The sequence below is a fragment of the Leptidea sinapis genome, chromosome 1, assembly GCF_905404315.1.
Source record: "Leptidea sinapis chromosome 1, ilLepSina1.1, whole genome shotgun sequence".
Classification (NCBI taxonomy): Eukaryota; Metazoa; Arthropoda; class Insecta; order Lepidoptera; family Pieridae; genus Leptidea; species Leptidea sinapis.
In genome coordinates, this window is record NC_066265.1 from 1,279,911 (window position 1) to 1,302,529 (window position 22,619).

General features: G+C 34.0%; 1 protein-coding gene across 4 annotated transcripts; it reads right to left on the minus strand.

The window, feature by feature from the left end:
* Window positions 1-593: 593 nt before the first annotated feature.
* Window positions 594-20,158, minus strand: LOC126979730 (uncharacterized). 4 transcript variants are annotated; one of them, XM_050829257.1, is made up of 10 exons: window positions 19,987-20,132; window positions 17,554-17,652; window positions 15,574-15,729; window positions 11,268-11,358; window positions 10,479-10,611; window positions 7,978-8,068; window positions 6,196-6,361; window positions 4,827-5,339; window positions 1,198-1,311; window positions 594-911 (listed from the first exon to the last, which is right to left on the minus strand). In XM_050829257.1, exons 3-10 carry the CDS (start codon window positions 15,583-15,585, stop codon window positions 619-621), a joined length of 1,413 nt encoding a protein of 470 aa, XP_050685214.1. In that variant the 5' UTR covers window positions 15,586-15,729; window positions 17,554-17,652; window positions 19,987-20,132; the 3' UTR covers window positions 594-618. The 4 variants fall into 4 exon arrangements, with proteins under 4 accessions (XP_050685214.1, XP_050685197.1, XP_050685188.1 ...); XM_050829240.1 differs by lacking the exon at window positions 17,554-17,652 and having other exon boundaries at window positions 1,228-1,311; window positions 19,987-20,158; XM_050829231.1 differs by lacking the exon at window positions 17,554-17,652 and having other exon boundaries at window positions 19,987-20,158.
* Window positions 20,159-22,619: the final 2,461 nt, after the last annotated feature.

Genomic DNA, 22,619 nt, shown 5'->3' on the forward strand with positions numbered 1-22,619 from the left:
GTTTTCGAGGGGGAGCCATAAGTAAAATATCATACATAATTTTTTTTCTTTCGATTAGCATGCAGATATAAATGTGTTATCTTGTGAAAAAAATTGTTCTTTATACTTTTCTGTTAAAGCTGTTACATAAACGGGTAAGGTTTTCGTTGGGTTACTCTTTGGAAATGTAATCCTAAAAAGGACTTTATCTTGGATGCAGTTGGGAACAAACACATTTCCAGTTTATTAGTTGATAAGAACCTTATTTCATAAAACAGGTTTCGGGTTTATAGCAAAGTGAAATGCAGAAATTGATGATCATTCTTTTTGTCAATGATGTCATCATTGACAAAAAGAGCTTGTATGATACTTATTACGTGGAGCTACCGTTACGTACTCTTGTATTCCTAATTCAAATTACATTTAAGGTAAAAAAATAGTGCTTATTAATCAACAGATTTCCTAAAACAAATAATGGGGACTTAATAAAGACGATGAACATATCTATAATATGTAATATCTTAAAAATTGTTCTATAAAATTATGTGCAAGTGTAGTAATATAAAAGACATTTAACATGTTACGATCATTTGCTGAGAAATTTAAACACTGCATTCCAATTTTATAAAATATTTTATTTTAACAAAACAGATAAAACAGTGATAATATTAAAAACACATAGATGTTACATAAACATAGAAAAGACGCTCCGTGAGCACAATGAAACTTCTCGTTCAATTTTAACTCTCTTAAATCAGATGCTAAGTCTTGCAGTACAGCCTTATAGTTTGTTAACACTTCGCGATCATCACATAGGCTTCTTTTTTTATTATATGTCATGTTTTTATTAAAAGGACTTTCTCTCTTTGATCTGAGTTGAGAACACACACGTGTGGAAATCGGAGATTTTTGCTTTTTTAAATCAATATATCCTGAAAAAAATATTAATTTCATGACGTGTGTATCGCTCACTGTTAAAATGGCGTACTTATTTTTAACCATATCCGTTGTCATTTAGAACAATACTGCTTTTTGTGGGACTTTCTGAAATTAAATCTGTATCTAAAATTTCTTCTATAAAGTCCTTTGTTGCCGGATTTCGCTTTAATGCTTCTATTTCTAATACGATATCCGAAATTGGCAAATCAGAAGTGTCGTAATAGGCCGTGTCTATTGTTTCTGTAGTATGATCTTCATCTTCAGGAAAAAAATAATGACCTGTGAACTCAAGATTACGTTGAACTTCACCTAATTCTGCTCGCACTCTAACAGGACTAACATCAGACGGCATTTGTGTATCCATAGTATCTTCAGCCATTGTAGAAATTTTATCTGTAAAATATTTTTATTTTGAAGTTTTGCCCTCTTTGAATGTAACATTTAAAAGGCTAAGATTCTTTGGATTTTAGGCAGACACAGCAAATAATTAACTGTGTACAAACTACTCATGTTATTTAAGTCAATGTTATTTAACCAATTTGAAGTTATGGGATTCAACTAAGGGTAAGTCATTAATCACAATAATACAAAATACTATGTAATATATACGGTGTCCCAAAGTTATGGGACATGAAGGGAAAGTACCTTAAATATCGTAGATAGGGTATTTTACTGAAAGAAGACTTTATGTTATTTTTAAAAGTTAGTAAAATTCTGCATTCAAAGATTTTCTAAAAATTACTTGCCTCGTCTGTGAATCGAACCGACTTAAATGTAAAAATAAAACACCCCTACTTTTATTTTATTATGTAGATATGAGAAAGTGGTCAATTAAGTGGGTATTTTTTTGTAAATTTATTCATTAAATGCTATAAATGTGATCCCTCCTGTCTTACGCAAATCGCCAATATTTTTATGAGTCCGCTGCCTTTTGATTTTCTTATCATTTTATGGTGAATATTCGATATGGTATGGCACAATTCTATTTGTAACTCACCCACTTTCTCGTATCGCTTTTAAACTAAGAAAAAAACTATGCTATAAAATATTTTAATTATGAAGTGGGTACTTATTTACGAATAATCAATGCTATCTATGGAATGATAGTATCTCTACTTTTCGAACGTCGTCGACGGCAATAAATAACTTTCTTGAAATTTGACAAAACAATTTTACGTTGCTCCTTTCTTTTAAAATAATATGTTACTTAAGAAGAGTTATTAGTTTTTGGCCATTCTTTTGATTGGCATCATAAAAGTAGGGGTGTTTTTTTTTTACATTTAAGTCGGTTCGATTCCCAGACGAGGCAAATAATTTTTAGAAAATCGTTGAATGTAGAATTACTAACTTTTAAAAATAACATAAAGTCTTCTTTCAGTAAAATACCCTATCTACGATATTTAAGGTACTCTCCCTTCTAGTCCCATAACTTTGGGACGCCCTGTACATATCGTGGGCGTATTGTTGGTTTGGACAGATCTTGATATGGTTGGGCTTGACACATCGGCATTGTGCCCAGAAAAAAGTCGGGCGGATTGACGATAATAACGGATATGTTGTATACCCCAGCTGATCACTGGGCCGATCCTGAAGTTGTTGCATTTCCAATGGTGGCGCTCTCTTTCCACTCTCCGCTTGTTTACGCAAGTGGAAGATAGACTATAGCTAAATATAATAATAGTGTAAAATGTTTCTCTCATGTCCCTTTGATTTAAAGTTAGTAGATTTATTAACTATTCTTATGTTTATACGTTAACGCTCCATATTTATTTTTGATTACTGAACAATTAAGAAGTAGGGTCCATGCAGCGGGGAAAGACAAAATTTCATAACATCAAAATTCAACTAATATTTGTATAATTATGACAATTGTCAAAACAATGACATAAATATAGATAGAAAAAAATTGACAAAATCCATTGCTTGATAAATGTTTCAATTAGCAAATCTAACTTTACACATAAAGAAATAAAGAGCTATCGAAATCTAATAACAAAACAGTAAAACGTAGTGATCGTTTATTTTTATTGTATAATTATTTTTTTAATATACAGTAGTGTAATCAACTAATTGTTATCTAATTAAATCGGCCTTGTTCACTAGTGAGTCCCAAAAATAAATTTAGACTGTTAATCACTCGAGCACGAGCACTCGAGCACTCGAGCCCGAGCACTCGAGCCGAGTGTAGCGTGCCGTGGCAGTGGCCGGCGAAAACCGAATCAGCCTTTGTTCACTAGTAAGTGCAAAATTATTTTTTATCAAGTAACATTATATCTACCGTCATTTTATATCATCACAAATTTTAAAGCCTTGGACAGCCTACACAAACGATATGCCCAAGTGTTGCTGGCCAAATCGTCAAACCTTAGATTAAGAAATGGTCTCCGCTGCACTCCAACAAGATACCGCAAGCGTACTCACAAAGTGCGGCAACTAATAGTACGTCCAAGTGAGCGTACTCGAGCCAGTCTCGAACAATGTGTGACATTGACGTGCCACACGTTCTGTTAAACTTTGCTAATAATTGAAACTAAAATGGCGGGGTGCGTAGCAAAACATTATAAAAATAATACTACCAGAATTAAGAAAGACACTGGGATCATATATCATCAGTAAGTATTTTGTATTTTATTAATATCAATGTAATGACGCGTATGTTACAAAATGAAATAAACATTTAAAGATGCCGTTGACTGTCAAGATGCCACGCGTCTAAGCATCTAATAGTTGGCGTAATAAAAAAGCTATTGTTCTTAGATATATATATAGTATCTAGTTGGAGCGCAACGGAGACCAATCGTTAATCTAAGCATCAACTTTAAGCGTTTAACGATATAAAAATATCAAAAGCAGCTTTATATTTATTGAATATGGACGTAGACTAAGTTGTGATCAACTGAACATAATATAATAAAAAAAAATTAACAGATGCTTTTCGGTTACTATGCTCTTCGATTACTTTTGAAGATTTGCGAATAAAACGTACCAAATCTTTTCCTGCACTACCGACAAAGTATGCTTAATACTTTATGAGCAGCTATTGATTGAGATGTGAAATCATAATAAACAAAAAATTTACATCTACAATATTATAATTAGGTTTAATTACTGTCAATACAAATTCGCATTATTAGCTGATATCGTATGTACATTTATAACAACTAGTATAATCTCAATAATTATAAAGGAGTAAGCTATGTCATCAACTAATGGTAATCAAGAAATAAATTTAAAAATCATTTCATTATCATTATAAGAAAAGACATTTACAAAGGTCACAATGTGTGAATAGATCTATATTTTGTAAGAAATCACTAATTTGCATGCAAATCAATTGGCTAAGCCTGTAGACACATAAAACTATTTCTTATTTTTTATAATTATGTTTGACGCAAATTAAAATTATGAATAACGTTACGCTTTATTTGGTACAAAAACGTGTTTAATATATTAAAAATAAATCCACGACAACTTTCGAATATACACACATATACACATGGAATGATGATACGACACCAACGTATTCTTTGGAATACATTTTTTTTTATGATTATCATAATAAATGTTCAATCACGGCATCAGCACGAAATTACATTTTTTTTACTATACACCAATTTCATCAAGATCGGTCAAGCTGTGCTTGAGTTTTTAGTAGAACACACAGGCATAAAATTTCAGTAATAGTAAAATTGGTGTCAGTGAGTCAAACAAATCAAAAAACTGTGACAAAATTTTAAGAAAAAATAATTAGGTACATACATACCTTACTAGATTTATTAAAATATATTGTATATGTATACGTGTACACAGCTCCAATTAAAATAAAAAAATATAACTTCTTCTTACAATAATGAACTTCGGCTTTTATTAAATAATTTAATGATATAAAAAATTATGTTATACTTTACCACGGTTCCGAAATATGACGGCTTCGACTAAATCTGCCAATAAAGTGGAGTTAACTACATCACTCTCTGTTGCTTTTGTCGATAAAGGCGTTGTTTTTTTGCTGTAAATTCGACTAACTATGGCATCGACTTTAGAGTCAGAGAATTTACTCTCGCTCAGGGTTGATTTTGTTGAAAGTAACATTTCTTTAAATGAGTTATCCGTCACTAAGTTTTTCTTTAGTAACTTTATTAACTCATCGACTGCAAAAATACCTTTACAAGAAGAAGTAATTGGCTTATCAAGTAATTCTGTTACTTTGTTATAGTCAAAAAGATGCGAGAAATAATCAAATGACGTTTCATTTCCAGCGTCTTGGATTTCTGTTATAGAATCATTATTAATATGATCATTTTCCTTCACATTACGTTTATTTTCAGCTGTCTTCTCATCAGATTCAATTTTGCTTGTATGTTCGCTGGTAAACTTTCCAAAATTTAATGTTGTGCTAAATTTAGAAGCTCGAACCAGACCTGAGAATTATATTCGGAAAATTATTTTTTTTGCAGAAAAACCGATAAAAAAACATAATTTAAAATGTTGAAAATATCAACAACAGAACAAAATCATCAGAAGAAAATCATCAAACATTAATCATAATCATATTACATATAGTAAATTGGCATTTCCGTGCATGGGTTTGCAGAAAATTGATCTTGACAAACAGGCACATAAATTCAAATTCAAATATTTTTATTCAAAATAGGATGTGACATCACTTATTGAAAGTCAAAAACTACCACCCATTCCAAAATGAACGCCTAAGACCTGAGAAGAATGGGCGCAACAAACTCAGGGGGCTTTTTTTTTCATCAAAAAAATATTTTTGATGAAATTGTTCAAATTAACTTATTATCGAATAGCCTGAGGGCGTTCGCTCCATTCCCAATCTGTGGTTTCATTAAGAAAATCATTTATGTTATAGTAACCTTTACCACACAAACGTTTTTTAACAATTCTTTTGAATAACGTTATACTTTTGTTGTGAACATTTTCTGGGATCTTGTTGTAAAAGCATATACATCGCTCCACAAAAGACATACTAACTCGATTAAGCCGAGTAGTAGGCATTATAAGTTTATGTCTGTTCCTGGTGATAACATTATGGTTATGACAGTTTCTAGCAAATTCACTTATGTGCCAATGAACATACATTATACTATCAAGAATATATTGAGAAGCAACAGTCAAGATGTTATTTTCTTTGAATGTTGCTCTCCATTGAGTTGATTCTATTTAACCATTACTAAACAGAAGGTCAAGCAAGTATTCGTATTTAAATTTCATTTCTGGGTTCGGGAAGAGAACAATATTAAATATCGTACTTACTGCAAAGATGTGTGAAATCTACATCACAGCTTGAATACTCGGGGCATTGATTGCAGGGATCTCCTTCTTTGTAAACAGGTTGTCCCACAATATTACCACTGGGTAAGAAATTACAAACCAATCTATAGACTGTTCTCTTTCTGTTCGAATTATCGTCTATAACTTCCTGTTTACATAAAGATATTGTTAAAAATCATTTTAAACATTATTGAGAAAGTCATTATTAAAGTACTTATTGCAAAAATTAAATAGCTATAAACGACATGATTTATATCATAACCCACGAACATCACACAGTAACAGCTGAAATATTGAGAGTTCATCGAAAGTCCATACTACGAAAATTACCCTTATTTACTATTTAGGTGTACTGAATAACTGTTAACAGTGGATAAGACAGTATTGGTACATATAGATGAGACCTACTGTTGTGAAAAAAAATTGTTAAATATTTCATGGAAAAGGAGTAAAACGAGTGAAAAGGTCACAAGATGATACGCAATCACCGTCAGCCATGGTGTCCTGTAACACCAGAGGAATCGCACGCAGTTGGTGGCATTTAGGTGCGCTCTTTATGAAAGTACCCATTTTGTATCGTGCTGGAAACAGTACGCAAAGAAGCTCATTTTACAGCTTAGTTGTACGCAGAAGAAATTGAAAAGCCACATTCTAGAGTTACGCTACACATCTGGATGTTGTGGATTTTAGATTGTGGCCATTAACGTACTATAAACAACTAGATTCTTAATCGTCTATTAAAAAGTCGGCAAAATGTCCGATTAAATTAACAAAGTCAAAGTCAAAGTTTTTATTTATAACACCCTATTTCGTGACAATAATGTTCAATGTCTACTGTATACGCTCATAAGAGAGACTTAGTGTTTGGTGCGGTGTGACGCGTTGAAGGTACCGCCGCCCACAAGAGGAACGGCGGCAGACCGGCTTAGTGCAAGTTCGAAAAAAAGTGAACGCAAATAAAGACTCGTTCCTATAAGCGGAGTATTATTTCCAATCCCTGACCCACTACCGTGTCAATTGGTGTAAAAAATGCACGTTTCGTCGCCGATGTATTTTGTTTTAGCAATTGAAATGTATAAATCTAGCAAAATGATTAAAAACGTCAAATTAGTTATTCAATTTTGTTAATTTAAAGGGGCATCAACCTGAAATACAACACTCCATTCTTTTTTATGATTTGATGTGCTGTTATTTGGACATTTTTTCAGTTTTAAATAAAATACTTTTAAACGATTAAAATGCGTGTAATTGTAATTGTTTTTACATTAGATTTTTGCGTAAAAGTTACATTTTTATTTTAGTTAACCCGACGTTTTAAAACCTTTTGAGATCTCGTTTTCAGCGGGACTGCAGATCTGCATCTTTTACGCAAAAATCTAATGTAAAACATTTACAATTACACGCGTTTTAATCATATAAAAGTGTTTTATTTAAAAAAAAATAACACTCGTGTTAATCAAAGAAAGTACCATTTTTTCACTGATCACTTTTCCATTGCGTGGGGTTCTATTTAAAGCGAGGTCAAAACACAACTGAACGAAAACTCTACCTCATAGTCGCGTCAGAGAGTTTAGTTTCAAATAATTTTTGAGTGCGATTATGTGTCTAGTTTTTAATGTACGTCAATGATTGTGGCATATGATGTGATCAGCTCATTATTGTAATTCTTCATTTTTTATAAACTCATTACTATTACTATAATACTATTTTCAGATATAGCTTGTAACCCTTGATAAATATAGTTTTAAGGAAAATTATATATACCTGAAATTTCACTCCTCCACATCCAACTTGACTTGTTTCAGCCCACACTAGTTGTGTAAAGAAGTTATAATGTTCAGAACTCATCGAGGACCTTAAAAATTTAAATTTTGGAATTAGCAGTTCCTAATAAGAATATTTAGGAAAATATTCCTACAAATTTGGTATTACAAACGGTAGCGTTATCATCAGAAACTCAATCTATACCAGCCTAAATAACTTCGTTTGTAATAGCCCCCAAATTCTTTCAATAATAGTTCTATTGTAATCCCCGAATGCTTAATTAGATTAATGAGAATCGTAAAATACAGATAGCAATAGGGTTCCCGTCTGCCGTCGTATCTTAAGGCGAAGAGTAAGCAGAAAATACGCAAACATGATGTTTTTAGACAAGTTTTGTGGTGAAAGTATAGTATTTCGAGCTATGAACACTACTTAATCCTGTTACACATACCCTTAAGTCTTATTTGTAGGTTGCTATTGATTGCTGTTGGTTATAGTTAACACGGCCGAGCCTTTTTGAACTACCACTTTTCTTTGAAGTTAAACAAGTTTTTTGGCATGGCGTGACGCATTTTTTTGGTATTTCTCTCAGAAAAGTTATTCTTATAGCTTGTACTTTTTTGTGTAGGTTCATTTATTCAGATTAGTAGTGAATAACGAGGATTGTAAGCATATAAACTGTTTTCCACGCAAGAATTTTGAAAATGTTGGCTTTGTAACATAGATGGCGGGCCGGCAGCCGTGAACTCATATCGCTCAAGGTCGCTAGCATTTAGTGTCGCCTTAAACAAGATCTGTGATGCATTATCGATATAACGCTCGTCCACGGATAGTAAAATGCAATATTAAAAGCAAAAACAATGCAGCTGTTATTAATACTATCTTCGTGTTAAAGATGCGTTTTGCAAAATTTATAACCTAGTCCATTGGATTAAGGATTGGTCTCCGCTGCGCTCCAACTAGATACCGCACTGCCGAAGAACAATAACTTTTATAAGATTGTAAGTATTTGTTATTATTAGAAAAGTATCTTTCAAATATTGTAACATACGCTTCGTGTTATTTAACATTGAAATTAATGAAATACAAAATACTTAGTGATGATATGTGATCCCAATGTCTTTCTTATTTCTGGTAGCATTATTTTAACAAAGTTTTACTACACAACCCGGCATTTTAGTTACAATAATTAGCAAAGTTTATCAGAACATGTGGCACGTCAACGTCACACTGGTTGGTCGAGACTGGCTCGAGTACGTCTTGGGCGTAGTATTAGTTGCCGCACTTTACGACCACACCTGTGGTATCTAGTTGGAGCGCAGCGGAGAGCAATGCTTAATCTTAGTCTAGGCCTTAAATAATCATTAAGTGAAAATTTTAAAGAAATAAACATATTTACTGTTGAGTCTCGATATATTCTTTGTGGAGGAGCATTAATAGGTAGTCAATAAATAATTCATTACTTTCACTTGTAACCAAAATGGTATAGAGACATCTGTTATAAATTTATAAAAATCCATCTCAGCTCCCCTCCAAAGCTCATACAGTATATCATCACAATCATGACCAGTATTCAAACTGCTATTAGAATACATTGTGAATCATCGCTCGCGTTGCATATCAGTTATGTTTCAGATGCCTAGATGGATTTAATTATATATTCTTTCTCTATCTTGACAAAATCACAGAGTGGTGTTCAAATAATATTATATTGTTCGGTCTCCCCAAAAAGACTCAGTTTTGCCTCTCTTTTTTACTTTCTAGATTGGTCTTGTGATCAAGAGTTACTGAAGGGCACGGGAGCAAGTAATCACACCTTATTTTTTCATTGACCCTCAGGCTCTCTTGTCCTTCATAAATAAGCAAAAATAAATACTTAAAATATATATTTATAAAAAAAAATCTCAGTAACCACAAGTATCAGTAGACCTCCATAATATATCGTTGGAAAGACCTTGATGAGAAAAGCTGTTATTTAGGGTTTGTATTAATATAAAATTCTTTGATGTCAATAAAATGTGTTTTATTTTACATTTTTCAATAAACATAATTTAAATAGAAATCTATAATAAATTTATATTTTTATGCCATCAATCTTATTACTTTCTCGATTTTTCATTAATTACTTAGGTGAATACGTTGACATGACGTCGGTGAATAACCTGACATGATTAAAATGTTAAGTTACTATTATAGGTACTTACATTATTTGTAAGTTACAATTAAATTACTTAGATACATATAGAAATTATTTAAAAAGACAAAAAAAATCGATTTACCAGTAATATTTAAACTTAAAATTATGCCCTGAAAAGTATACTATTTCGATTTGTCAATGTGCTCACGCCGTTTACGGATATAGTGAGTGAGTTTGGGTGGTGTAAGGTGGTGTAGGTGGTCGATCAAAAGCTATTCTGGTTCGAACATTTCCAATACAGTTACATTGAAGTTGAGTTTGTCCACTAGAACGTTCCAACAGGGATATTTAATGGCTTACAAACCTTCGATATCCTGCTATTATAGATGTATTTGCATTGAATAGCTCCATATACCACAAATCGACCAACGTGAATGGATTGAGGCCTGGCGACTCTCCATATACCGTAGCTATATTCTGTCCAACTGCTGCTGTTTCTGTGAATTTTTTATTAAATAATTAACAGTCGCACTAGCAAATGATCTCTATCTCTATTCTTAGAGTACGTATGGGACAAGGGGCAAGACGGGTGTACGGGGTATTATGGAGTCACAAGATACAAGATATCCATAATACAAAATACAAGAATCTTAATAAGTTTACGAATAAAACAATTTTATGTATCATTATGGTAACAAGTTTATGAAAAGATTTATATGATTTTTTATTTATATTATACCAAGTACGAGGGTGAGAGAAGCGATGAGTGGGAGCACAAAAGCATTATATTAATGAAGTAAAACAGTAATTGAGGTTCGCAGTGCTATTTACGACCATTAATTAATTATAAATAAGTATAATAAGCTCATCCTCCAAGATTATGTAAACTTATAAACATATCTGCTAAAATTAATAAAAATGTAGTCAGATGATTAAACTGTATTTATGAAATTTCCCTTAGCTTCCCCATTTCGCCCCACATCTGGCTGCATATATATGAATAAAGATTAAAGATAAAGAAGTAAAAATGAAGATACATAAATAAACATCAAGGACATGGTAGTTATTAGTTTTATTATTAATTATAAAATGAAAAATAATATGCGGATAAAATAGAAGGGAGAATCTTATATTTCTATTTAATAATTTTTACCTGTGTCCCTGCAAGTGTCCAAATCCGCTGGGTGTTTCACGCATTGATCAGCCCAACGCTGAGCAAATAATTCTAATTCTTCATTCCACTCCTAAACATTAAGAAGTAAAATTTGAAACTTAGTTATCACTAGTTGTATAATAAATGCTTGTAATGAAATTCTAAAATTATAAAAAACGAATTATTCTGTATTGTTTGAAATAGAATATAAAATGTTTCTTCATTGTTTGAAACTCTAAATAAAAGAGTTTTTTTTCCAGTTCTTCTCATCAAATCTCAAATTTTCCCAAGTGGTGGTAAAATCTTTGAAATTCTTAAGTATTATTTTGATCTTATTGAACAAATGATTTTCCTTTATTTCTATCTTTAATCTATTTGGTGTACAATAATAGTAGCTCAATTAAAATCACACCGTGTGAAATAATATCCTTGACGTTAGATTCTACCATTTCATTTCAGGCAGACATAAAATGTTAAGTCTCATTGGAACAGTAGTCTCGTTAGCTACGGCTTCCCTCAATTTGGAACACATAGAGCATGACTACTAACGCTGATGAGGAAGCTCATGGTCACACAGAGGACAATGGAGAGGGATGTGCTCGGAGAATCCCTGCGAGATCGAATCAGAAATGAGGAGATCCGTAGCAAAACCAAAGTCACCGACATAGCCCATATTATTGCGGGACTGAAGTGGCAGTGGGCAGGGCACATAGTTCGTCAGACAGATGGCCTTTGGGGCAGTAAAGCCCTTGAGTGGCGATCACGTACTACGATACGTATGAGTATTTGAGTGAAGACACAGTGTTGGCAGGCCCCCCACAAGATGGACCGACGATCTGGTCAAGATACGTTGGATGAGGGCAGCGCAGGACCAGTCATTGTGGAAATCTTTGGGGAACGCTTTTATCCAGCAGTGGACGTCTTCCGGCTAATGATGATAATGATGATGACAACCGCTAGAAAAGGCGCCATCTATCTAGCTGGCATCGTGTGAAAAGAAATACTCCCACTATTAAATACGACATAAAATCTCCTAAACACAAAAAAAATCCAGTGTCACAGCACATGTATACTTGTAGTGATTCACACATATTAAAAAAACAATATTTAAACACATAAAGTAGTTTGGTATGTGTCTTGGAACGTAGTTTTCATCCACTTAAAACGTCGGATTGAAGTGAAACTTCGTAAAATTATCAAGGATTGTTGAAAATACAATAATTTGAACAGTATGCCCCACTTTTATAAGCTTTGTATCTATGTGTTTTTTGTGTCATATTTGAACGTAATTTTTGAGCCTTCAAAATCTTGGACAAATTTGGAAAAGGATCTTGAGAATTGGCGAATCTTCTTTTATCCGATTCCCAATCATTGTGCCGATCACCAAACGATTATACGTCTACGAAACTGTCATCATTTTAAGACTACAAAAATTTTTTTTCCAAAAGTTTAAACTTAATAAAATAATGTCAATTTTTCTTCTTTTTTCTATTAAAGCGTCCTTGTTAATCTTTGAAAACTATTATTTCATCATTGTTACCACTGTGCCAATAATTTTATTTATTCCTTTACACTGTTTACCATAGAACATATTTGCTTGAATATAATTCATATTTTATTCTCTATTTAATTTCGAATACAGAATAAAAATATGAATTTTACATCAACTTTAAAAAGGGAGAATTCAATCCGATTTGTTCAATCCGAACCATTAAGGATGTAACTATTTCAAAAGAGCCAGTACTATAAAATGTTTGAATATTATAGTGGAGCTTATTTTCATAACTAAGTTCATTTCTTTTAAAAGTCCCTTGTTTAGCTTCACTTTTTTAAAGTTCACTGTTCTTGTTATTCTAATAGTGGACTCTTTGAGCAAGGCACGCGCCAAGAATCTCTTTATATTAAAATTATTAAGAAAAACTCTGAGAAAATGAAGTGTAGCAATCAGGATGATGGATATCTAGATCATTTAACAAGTTCCGCACCTCTCCAGAAAATATGTTCATTAATCCTGTTGGTTTACGTATTTTTCAGAACATTACGATCTTTAATGTGGGATAAACTGACGGAAAAACTGCTCCTTTTTACTCCATTTTACACCGTCATAAGAATAATTACTATAAAATAATAAAAGTTATAAAATCTTTAATTGAAAATCTAATTTTGTTATTTTATTTGTATTTCTGAGACTAGCGTAAAACGCTTTGGGTAAAAATGTAAGTTTACAAGTTTATATAATATTTTTTTTAGAAATTAGGGTTCTTTTTCAATATAAAGCCAAAATAATGTGAAAGAAAATATATTTTATAATTTCAAAAAATACAGTGTATTTGGGATATGAAAAGGAAACTCTTCACAAAATTTCATGGATTTTTTTTGTAAAAAATAAAAATCCTAAAACTTGGTTATTTGAATTTTTCACCTAAATTTTGATGTCATGCGAAAATAGTGTAGAGAAAAAGATGTAGATTTTTTATTACCTACAACTTTGCAACTTAATATTTTCTACTTGAAGTTTTGTCGGAAATCGTGATAAACCGTTTTTTATCATTAAATCCCCCTTCGACTTCCCGACCTCAGATCAGCCGTAATTAATGTTTTCTTTGATTTTTGTCACATTCTCTTTCTTTGCCAATAGATTTCATCCAACTATTATTCTTTTTGATTTGGTTTTGGTTTGAAACGAAAATATTGAAGACTTATAGATATATTGGAAGAAGAAGGAACTAAACTGCATTCATTCTGCATAGGTACCGATCTGTTCCTCAGTGGTAATGGTGGGTTATCATTTATAGAACAATTTCTCATACTTATATCAATCTTTGAATTGCAGATTAAAGAATAAAGAATAAAGATTCAGACATAATAAAACTGAACTGCTATGATGAAAAGTTGATCACAAGAACGTCCGAAAAAGATCGTGGTCAAAGGGCGATCAGGTTTCACAGACTGTAAAAACCCGGGTTAGCTCGCAATTAGATAATTTTACATTAGGAAACTTTTGTACTTTTACCACTGAGCAGAACCATCAATTCGGATCTGTACTGCGAATAACTGATAGCATTAACGCAAGAAATGGGGAGGGAGTGATCGAAATTGATCAATGCAAAGAGTAAAAGGTATTTATAACTACTCAACAAAAATTAAAAGACTATGGTTGGGAGATGTTAATGCATCCACCGCTTAGTCTTGACCTTGCCGTTAGCTGTTCCGGTCTTTTCAGAATTATTTAAGCAGTATGAGGTTAAAATCAAGAGAGGACTACCAAAACTATAGTTATTTCATCAGAAATCATAAAATTCCTAAAGCATCGGGACCATACCACTCCCTACGTAATGACATAAAGTCATCGAACAAAATGGGCTAAATATACTACTGTTTTGAATCTATAAAAACAAATCTTGTGTTTTCATAAAATCATGCGAAGAAATTTATTCTTCAACCCAGGATTTTTTTTAATAATAAGAAAAAAATACCTAAATTCATGAGTTACGTGTACTCTTTTACTTCTTTCTCTTACATTCACTATTTTAAATTCAATCTTTTTTGTTACAGGCCAATTTCGTCCTGCTTTCATTAGAAGCTCGGTTCCCTTATGGCCGTTGCCAATATTCAGTCTATCTCCGGGCCTACTTGAGATAAAAATCGTACCTATCGTCGACTTTTCTGTCCCAATAAACTTAATGACGGTAACTCACTTTATTCGTACACGCTGTCTGTCAATGGGAGGACGTATAGCTTACCAGCGATAGAAGTTTGTATGGAAATTGCATTCCTCGCGTCCCAATATAAGGCGATAAGAATGACTTATCGGGTATATTGGGACAGCTTCAGATTATTGACAGCGAATTACTGACAGTAGAAGGTAGTAATTTTTCTCTATCTGTAGATAGTATATTGGGAACGGCCGTAAGTAATTAATTACGCAGGCTGTCTTAGGGCCGTTCCCAATATTCAGTCTATCTCTTACTTGAGATAAAAATCGTACCTATCGTCAACTTTTCTGTCCCAATAAACTTAATGACGGTTACTCACTTCAACCGTACACGCAGTCTGTCAATGGAAGGACATATAGCTTACCAACGATAGAAGTTTGTATGGAAATTGCAATCCTCGCGTCCCAATATAAGGCGATAAGATTGACTTATCGGGTATATTGGGACAGCTTCAGATTATTGACAGCTAATTACTGACAGTAGAAGGTAGTAATTTATCTCTATCTATAGAGAGTATATTGGGAACGGCGGTAAATAATTTTTTCGCGGGCTGTCTTACAGGACTTATGAGATAGAAAGATAGGACTTACCACTTTCATCATATTTGCTGCTGGTGGCAAGGAGCGTATATCACCTGACGCAACCTTATTTCGTCTGTTGTTTATTTTATTTAATATTGCTTGTTTATCTTCTACGCTTTTAATTATTTTTTCATATTTCACACAACTCTGGGCAGGAGTTTCTGACTGAAATAGATATTATTCAATAATATTATAGACAATTTGAAAGAGGTTAGCAGGGACTCCTACTTACCAGTGGGAAACTCCTTTGCAAAGGATGCTGGGTACATTATGGGTCACCACAACGGAGCCTGTTTCGGTCTGAAGGGCGCCGTAGCTAGTGAAATTACTGGGCAAATTAGACTTAACATCTTATGTCTAATGGTGACGAGCGCAATTGTAGTGCCGCTCAGAATTATTGGGATTTTCAAGAATCCTTAGCGGCACTGCATTACAATAATGGGCATGGCGTATCAATTACCATCAGTTGAACGTCCTGCTTGCTTCGTACCTTATTTTGATAAAAAAAACTCTATTCCATCATCAGAAATATATAAAAAGCACAAAGCATGACGACTGAGACAGCCTGCCGATTTTAGGCAGGATAACCCGTGGCGCCCAAGAGCATCTTAACGCCACATCTACATTGATGTGGTTCATTCAGTTTTATACCTAGCCGGAGTGATACGCATAATATTGACAATGTCAAATTGTCAAGTTGCGTTTCAATCGGCGCAGAAGGCAAGGCTTGTAACCAAAAGCCCGACTCATTTTGTGTCACGGCCAAAAGACGAGCACGCTCTGTTCTGTCAGTGGATGAGATCAAAAGATCATCAAAGGCTGACTTACAAAGAAGTGTGTCCCATGCTTTTTGACACTTTAAATCCTCTGGAAAATTTTTGAACATTTGCGATATTTAGCCAAGCATTGTTAGCTTCGTTCAAATACGCAATCTATGAGTTACCTGGTACATGATTTACAATGATTACAACTATTATTATCACTATTTACTTGATTTTTGTATGTTAAATGTCTTTAAGTTTTTCTTTAATTTTGATACGTCTTGTTGATTACAATGCTGTGCTGCTCTGGATTTTTGATTGAACTCTAAACTTCTCAGCGGTATCCAAATTGCGCTCGTAACTTTAAGAAAGGCTAATTACATAGATCTCATTAACCCAGTTATTTTACTAACTGCGGCGCCCTCCAAACCAAAACACAATAATACTTGCATATTAGTACTGCTTTATGGCAAAAAATTGCGTGTGCTTCGATACCAACCAAAGAAGTATATCTGTTGTTTGCTGTTTTTTTAGTTTACTTGATACAAATTAACCTTAAAATCTATCTGAATAAATTTTATTTAAACAAAACAAATCTTATTAAACAAAGCCATATTTACAAAATTATGATTCAATTAAATTAAAACTATCAATATGAAGAAGTGTACCGATAATACTGGCAGCGTTGCCGCGATGGATAGCTAGGCTGATCCGTTGACCGAAATGGCCGCCAGCGCTTTGATTTCCAGTAGCCCTTGAGGCGTGTAGATAGTATTTGTACATTGTCCGGGCCTTTGGGCCCTACGGGCCAACAGTCTCGACACCAAACGGCGTAAAGATGACTCACTGAGACCAACATTTGCGAAATTTGCCGTCTTCGGCAGTCGAAGCAGCACCAACCACCCAGAACCAATTGACGTAACTTGGACCTAAGAAAGAGGCAGACTGCGACGCAAGTCGCGTCCCACACCAGCGTCCTTCACCGTGCCCCAAACACCAGGGTCAATAAATTAGATTAGATTATTAGTCATTTCAATTCCAATTGTATAGATCTTTAGTTGAAAATATATTTTTCTATTTAGTTCACATATGAACCATACACATATAATTATTTTTTATAAATAACTCATTAATAGTTGAATTAATAAAATATGCTATTAAGTATTATAATATAATATAAAAAATAGAAAAATTTTATTAATCTATGATTAAAGTTAAGATTACTTACTATTCGCACCACATTCTCTCCGAGTCTTTTTTATAAAATCGTTATAAAGTTGCTAACAAAGTTTTCACATTGAATAGAAAAAATATTGGATTAAGTTGCCTGGAACGATTTGTCGATGAGGAGTTTTCTTGGAAATTAAAGGATTTTAATAAGGAACTTTATCAAGTTAAGTACTGAGAAAATAATTACTAAGGGTCTTGTCTTTGTAAACGTTTCATCTATTTTACTATGAATGTCTTATAAGATTTTCTGTCTTAGGAAAATAAATAAGAAGAATTTCTCCCAAGTTCTTCACTACTAAATCAAATAATTTGGCGATTATTTCGCTGTATTTTGTGAAATATTTAACTGACTTTTGTTTAAATATTACCACAGTGTAGGGATTGATAATTGCGTCTAAGAGCTGCAACTACGCGGCATGGCGGGATATGTGAACAAAATTAGATTAATTATTATTAATCTGAGTTTTGCCCTATGGGAATCATCGATTAAGACGGTCAAGTAACTGAATACGGAACATAGAATGGTTTTTTTATGGAATAGAAGAACAAACGTGCGTACGGGTCACCTGGTGTTAAGTGATCACCGCCGCCCATATTCCCTTGCAACACCAGAGGAATCACAAGAGCGTTGCCGGCCTTTAAGGAAGGTGTACGCGCTTTTTTTGAAGGTACCCATATCGTATCGTCCCGGAAACACCGCACAAGGAAGCTCATTCCACAGCTTTGTAGTATGTGGAAGAAAGCTCCTTGAAAACCGTATTGTGGAGGACAGCCACACAACCAGACGGTGGGGAGGATATCCTAACTTGTGGCGTGTCGTGCGAAGGTGGAATATACATACATAGATTGGTTTTAATGCTTTTTGAAAATTTTAGTAAGGGCGTCGTCGAAAAAGAAATATATTTATTTACCACAGCGAGTGACAATAATATAACATATCGCAACAAAACTTGGTAAACTTCATGAAGCTACATCAGTTCGTAAGGGAACTTTGACGTGGGGAGAAGAACTCATAAGACCCTCCCAGCCCATCTTTTAAATCATATAAACACCTATTTAATATATCTTAATACTCGTATATATCCTAAATTACGTGACACATTGTTTGTCCGCGATGGACTCCTAAACTAATGAACGGATTTTAATGGGGATTACTTCATTGAGTGCAGATAGGTCCAACTTGAGAGATAGGATAGTTTTTATTTCGATTTGGAACCCAAAATTATTTTTATTTTCAATATTTGTTTTGTATGGACATATTTCCTATGAGAGAATTTAGTGACGTACGGTTTGACAGTTCCGCTGTGAAACAACTTCATTATAACAACAGGGAGCATTTTTTACGAAATAATTCTTGATGTTTGAAATATTATTGGCAAATTCCTATAAAACTATTTTTTATTATCTACAGAACAACGTCTGTCGTATCAGCTAGTTATAATATAATTTAAAGTGGCCTGCGCAGCACCAGACAAGAATCATGCATCACTATACCCTATTTTATAATATTTATACTGTAGTAAGCCTTCTTTGTAAAAGAAGCTTTAATATATTTCTTGAATTTGTGCTCAGTCCTGTCTGGTATTTTATTGTGAACTTGAATACCAAGATATTTGATATAAAAACTTCTTAAGGTCGAAGGTCCAATAAAATTATCGAGATATGTGGACTAGTTATTATTGGCTTAAGGCCGTTCCCAATATACTATCTACAGTTAGACATAAAATTCTACCTACTACTGTCAGTTAGCTGTCAATAATCTGAAGCTGTCCCAATATTCGCAGTCATTCTTATCGCCTTATATTGACGGACGCATGAATTGCAATTTCCATACAAACTTCAATCGCTGGTAAGCTATATGTCTTCCCATTGACAGACAGCGTGTACGGATACGGTGAGTTACCGTTGATAAGTTTATTGGGACAGAAAAGTCAACGATAGTTACGATTTTTATATCAAGTAGGCCACAACCGAAGATACACTGAATATTGAGACCAGTGGGAGGCTCCTTTGCACAGGAAGCCGGCTAGATTATGGGTACCACAATGGCGCCTATTTCTGCACCAGTGGCAGGCTCCTTTGAACAGGAAGCCTGCTAGATTACGGGTACCACAACGGCGCCTATTTCTGCCGTGAAGCAGTAATGACTGTGTTTCGGTCTGAAGGGCGCCGTAGCTGAAATTACTGGGCAAATGAGACTTAACATCTTATGTCTCAAGGTGACGAGCGCAGTTGTGGTGCCGCTCGGAGTTGTTGGGTTTTTCAAGAATCCTGAGCGACTCCGCATTGTAATAGGTAGGGCGTATCAGTTACCATCAGCTGAGCATCCTGCTCGTCTCGTCCCTTATTTTCATTAATAAAAAGAATTTGGGAACGGTCACAAAAAGTATCACGCTCTCTATACAATATAGTGTTGATAAAATAAACTTACTTTGTAAATGCACATAGTATGAGATTTGCTGTTCCCACATAGTTGAGGCTCGCAATAATTTGTAGTTTGCACAACTGATTTTAACACTAATTGCAAATATAGCGTTATAATTAATTTTGTAAAGTTTAACATTACTCATAGTTTTGACACCCAAAAAGCCTGCGTTTCTGACGTTTATTAATTCAATATTCAAGTTGGTTCTGAATTTGGTTTAAATTCTAAAAAGTCTTTGTCTAAGATAATTCATACATTTAGATAGAGCCTTGCAGCTAGTGAACCGATGAAAACAGGCCAGGTTCATTACTTTAGTGTGAATGACAGCAAAGTCTTACACTCGCGATACATCAGTCACTTTGTTTTAGTGTGCGTGTGTTGCTGAAAATAGAGACTAACAGTTTGCCGCTTTTGTTTTCGACACAGATTATGTAAACAGCTGTCATAGTCTATCTAGAGGTTCAAATTATCTATGGAAATTATTAGCATATTTTACTAGTGGGATACTATTTTGCAAAGAATGCCCGTAGATGGATCACCACAGCTTATTCTGCCGTGATGGAGAAATGTGTATTAGTGCAATAGCGGTGCTGCTTCTAACTGTTTTTGTTTCGTAAGTATCTTCTTAAGTTCACCATAAAATACATATTTTAAGTTGTACTTCACTATTATTACATGACGAGGCGTTAATAAACATACTTTGACGGCCAGTACAGTTTCTTTTAGATCTCCCGCGGCCGGTACTGTTAGTTGCCTTCAGATCTCCCGTAACCCTTACAGTCAATCAAGATAGAAAAAAGGAGTTTCTTGCACCCGTTCTTCTCAGGTCTGAGGTTTCGAATGGGTGGTACTTTTAGATGTTTATTATGTGATTTTAAATCCTATTTTGAATAAAGATATTTGCATTTGAATCCTCAGCGATACTGTATTATAGGTACAGTAACACTTACCTTGAAGGTGTGAAAGTCTTGCTCATTTGTCACTAGTTCTGGTGAAAATTAATCGTCTCGGGACGCCCGGCAAAAGTGATAACTTAAGCTAATCTGAGTTAAACTATTGAATATTAAAATTGTTTAACTTTTTGTAGTCTAATATGATTTAATCCTTTAAAAGTAACAAATGATTAGAGTGAGAGAGGAGGAGCCTGCCTACCGCTGCCGTATGCGTGAGAGAAAGGGAAGCCAGACAGACTGGTGCCGTAACGCGTTACGCTACGCCATAAGAAGTTATAACTTCAAAAAAAATCTACAAAAATAACTTTCGTAAATTCAAATCGCTTAGCAATATGCATCCCGAGAGATTACAGCAACCCATCCTAGGTTAATGAATATACAAAGTGACGTGCCCTGTCAAATATGAGATGGGTTTGTTTAGATTTCTGGCGTGTTTTGCTCATAAATCTGTCAAACTTATTAAAGTACGCGACTGTGGTATACATCATTAGAAGGTCGGAACACTCTATTATTATGATGGTGAAATAAATCAGGTATAAAAGAAACCAGGGTCCTATTGCATAAGTTTAAAAATAATACTAGATAATTACAAGTTGTACAAATTCGTGCTCCATAATATTATTTTTTTGCTAGTAATACAAGAATGTTGCTTTAACTGCTAAGAATTTTTCTAAACAACAAGTTACATGATCTCAATTTACTAGCAGTAGTAACTACTAATGTATTCTGTTGCATTATGTATTTATCCGAACTATAAAGAAAGAAATTTTTTATTGATCACTACCCTACAAAGAAGACTACAATAAACCTTACAGCTAATTAAAGTTATCTACATAATTATATAACTGATGAGTAAAAAAAATACTAAATATAGCGTCACGTGTGTCCAAATATAGGTCTCCCACTCGGCATCATGCTGCAGCAAGCTGCAGCGCTGGTCTTCAGTGGGAGCTACAGTAGAACACAGTTGCTGACTCGGAGAATGTCTGTCACCATAGCTTCTTAAAGTAGTTATACTTTTCGCTGACGCCTTGTTTGTAGTAGCAATAATTTATAGTCTTCTTTATCTACTAATGAATTCATTAAACTGTACATTTTCGATCAAAGAATACTTTAATTAGTGCCCTGAATAAGAAATGAGGAGATCCGTAGGAGAACCAAAGACACTGGCATAGGCCAACTGATTGTGGAAAATGAAGTGGCAGTAGGCAGGGCATATAATTTAACGGACAGATGGCCGTTGGGGTAACAATGTAGGCAACCAGAAGATGGACCGATGATCTGGTCAGGATCGCCGGAATAGGTTAGATGAGGACAGCGCAGGATTTATTGTCGTAGAGATCTTCGGACGAGGCCTTTGTACAGTATTGGACGTCTTTCGGCTGATGATGATGATGATGATGGTGCCTTTTATTAGTAATCATATTTTGCCACTTATAGTTTTCCTGCATTTTTATTATGCAACATTCTTATGTTGCATAATAAAAGTAGTACAAGTTACATCCCAAACCACTTAGACTATTAGCTTGTACATTGTTATGCAAGAGGCCCCATGTGTCATACAAACACACTTATTTGATGAAATTTTAGTTTTAGTGTCCAGGTAAATAGCCTTGTTATTTTTTTTTAAACTACTGAACTGATGACACTTGACATATTATGTCACAAGTAACGCGTGCAATGGGT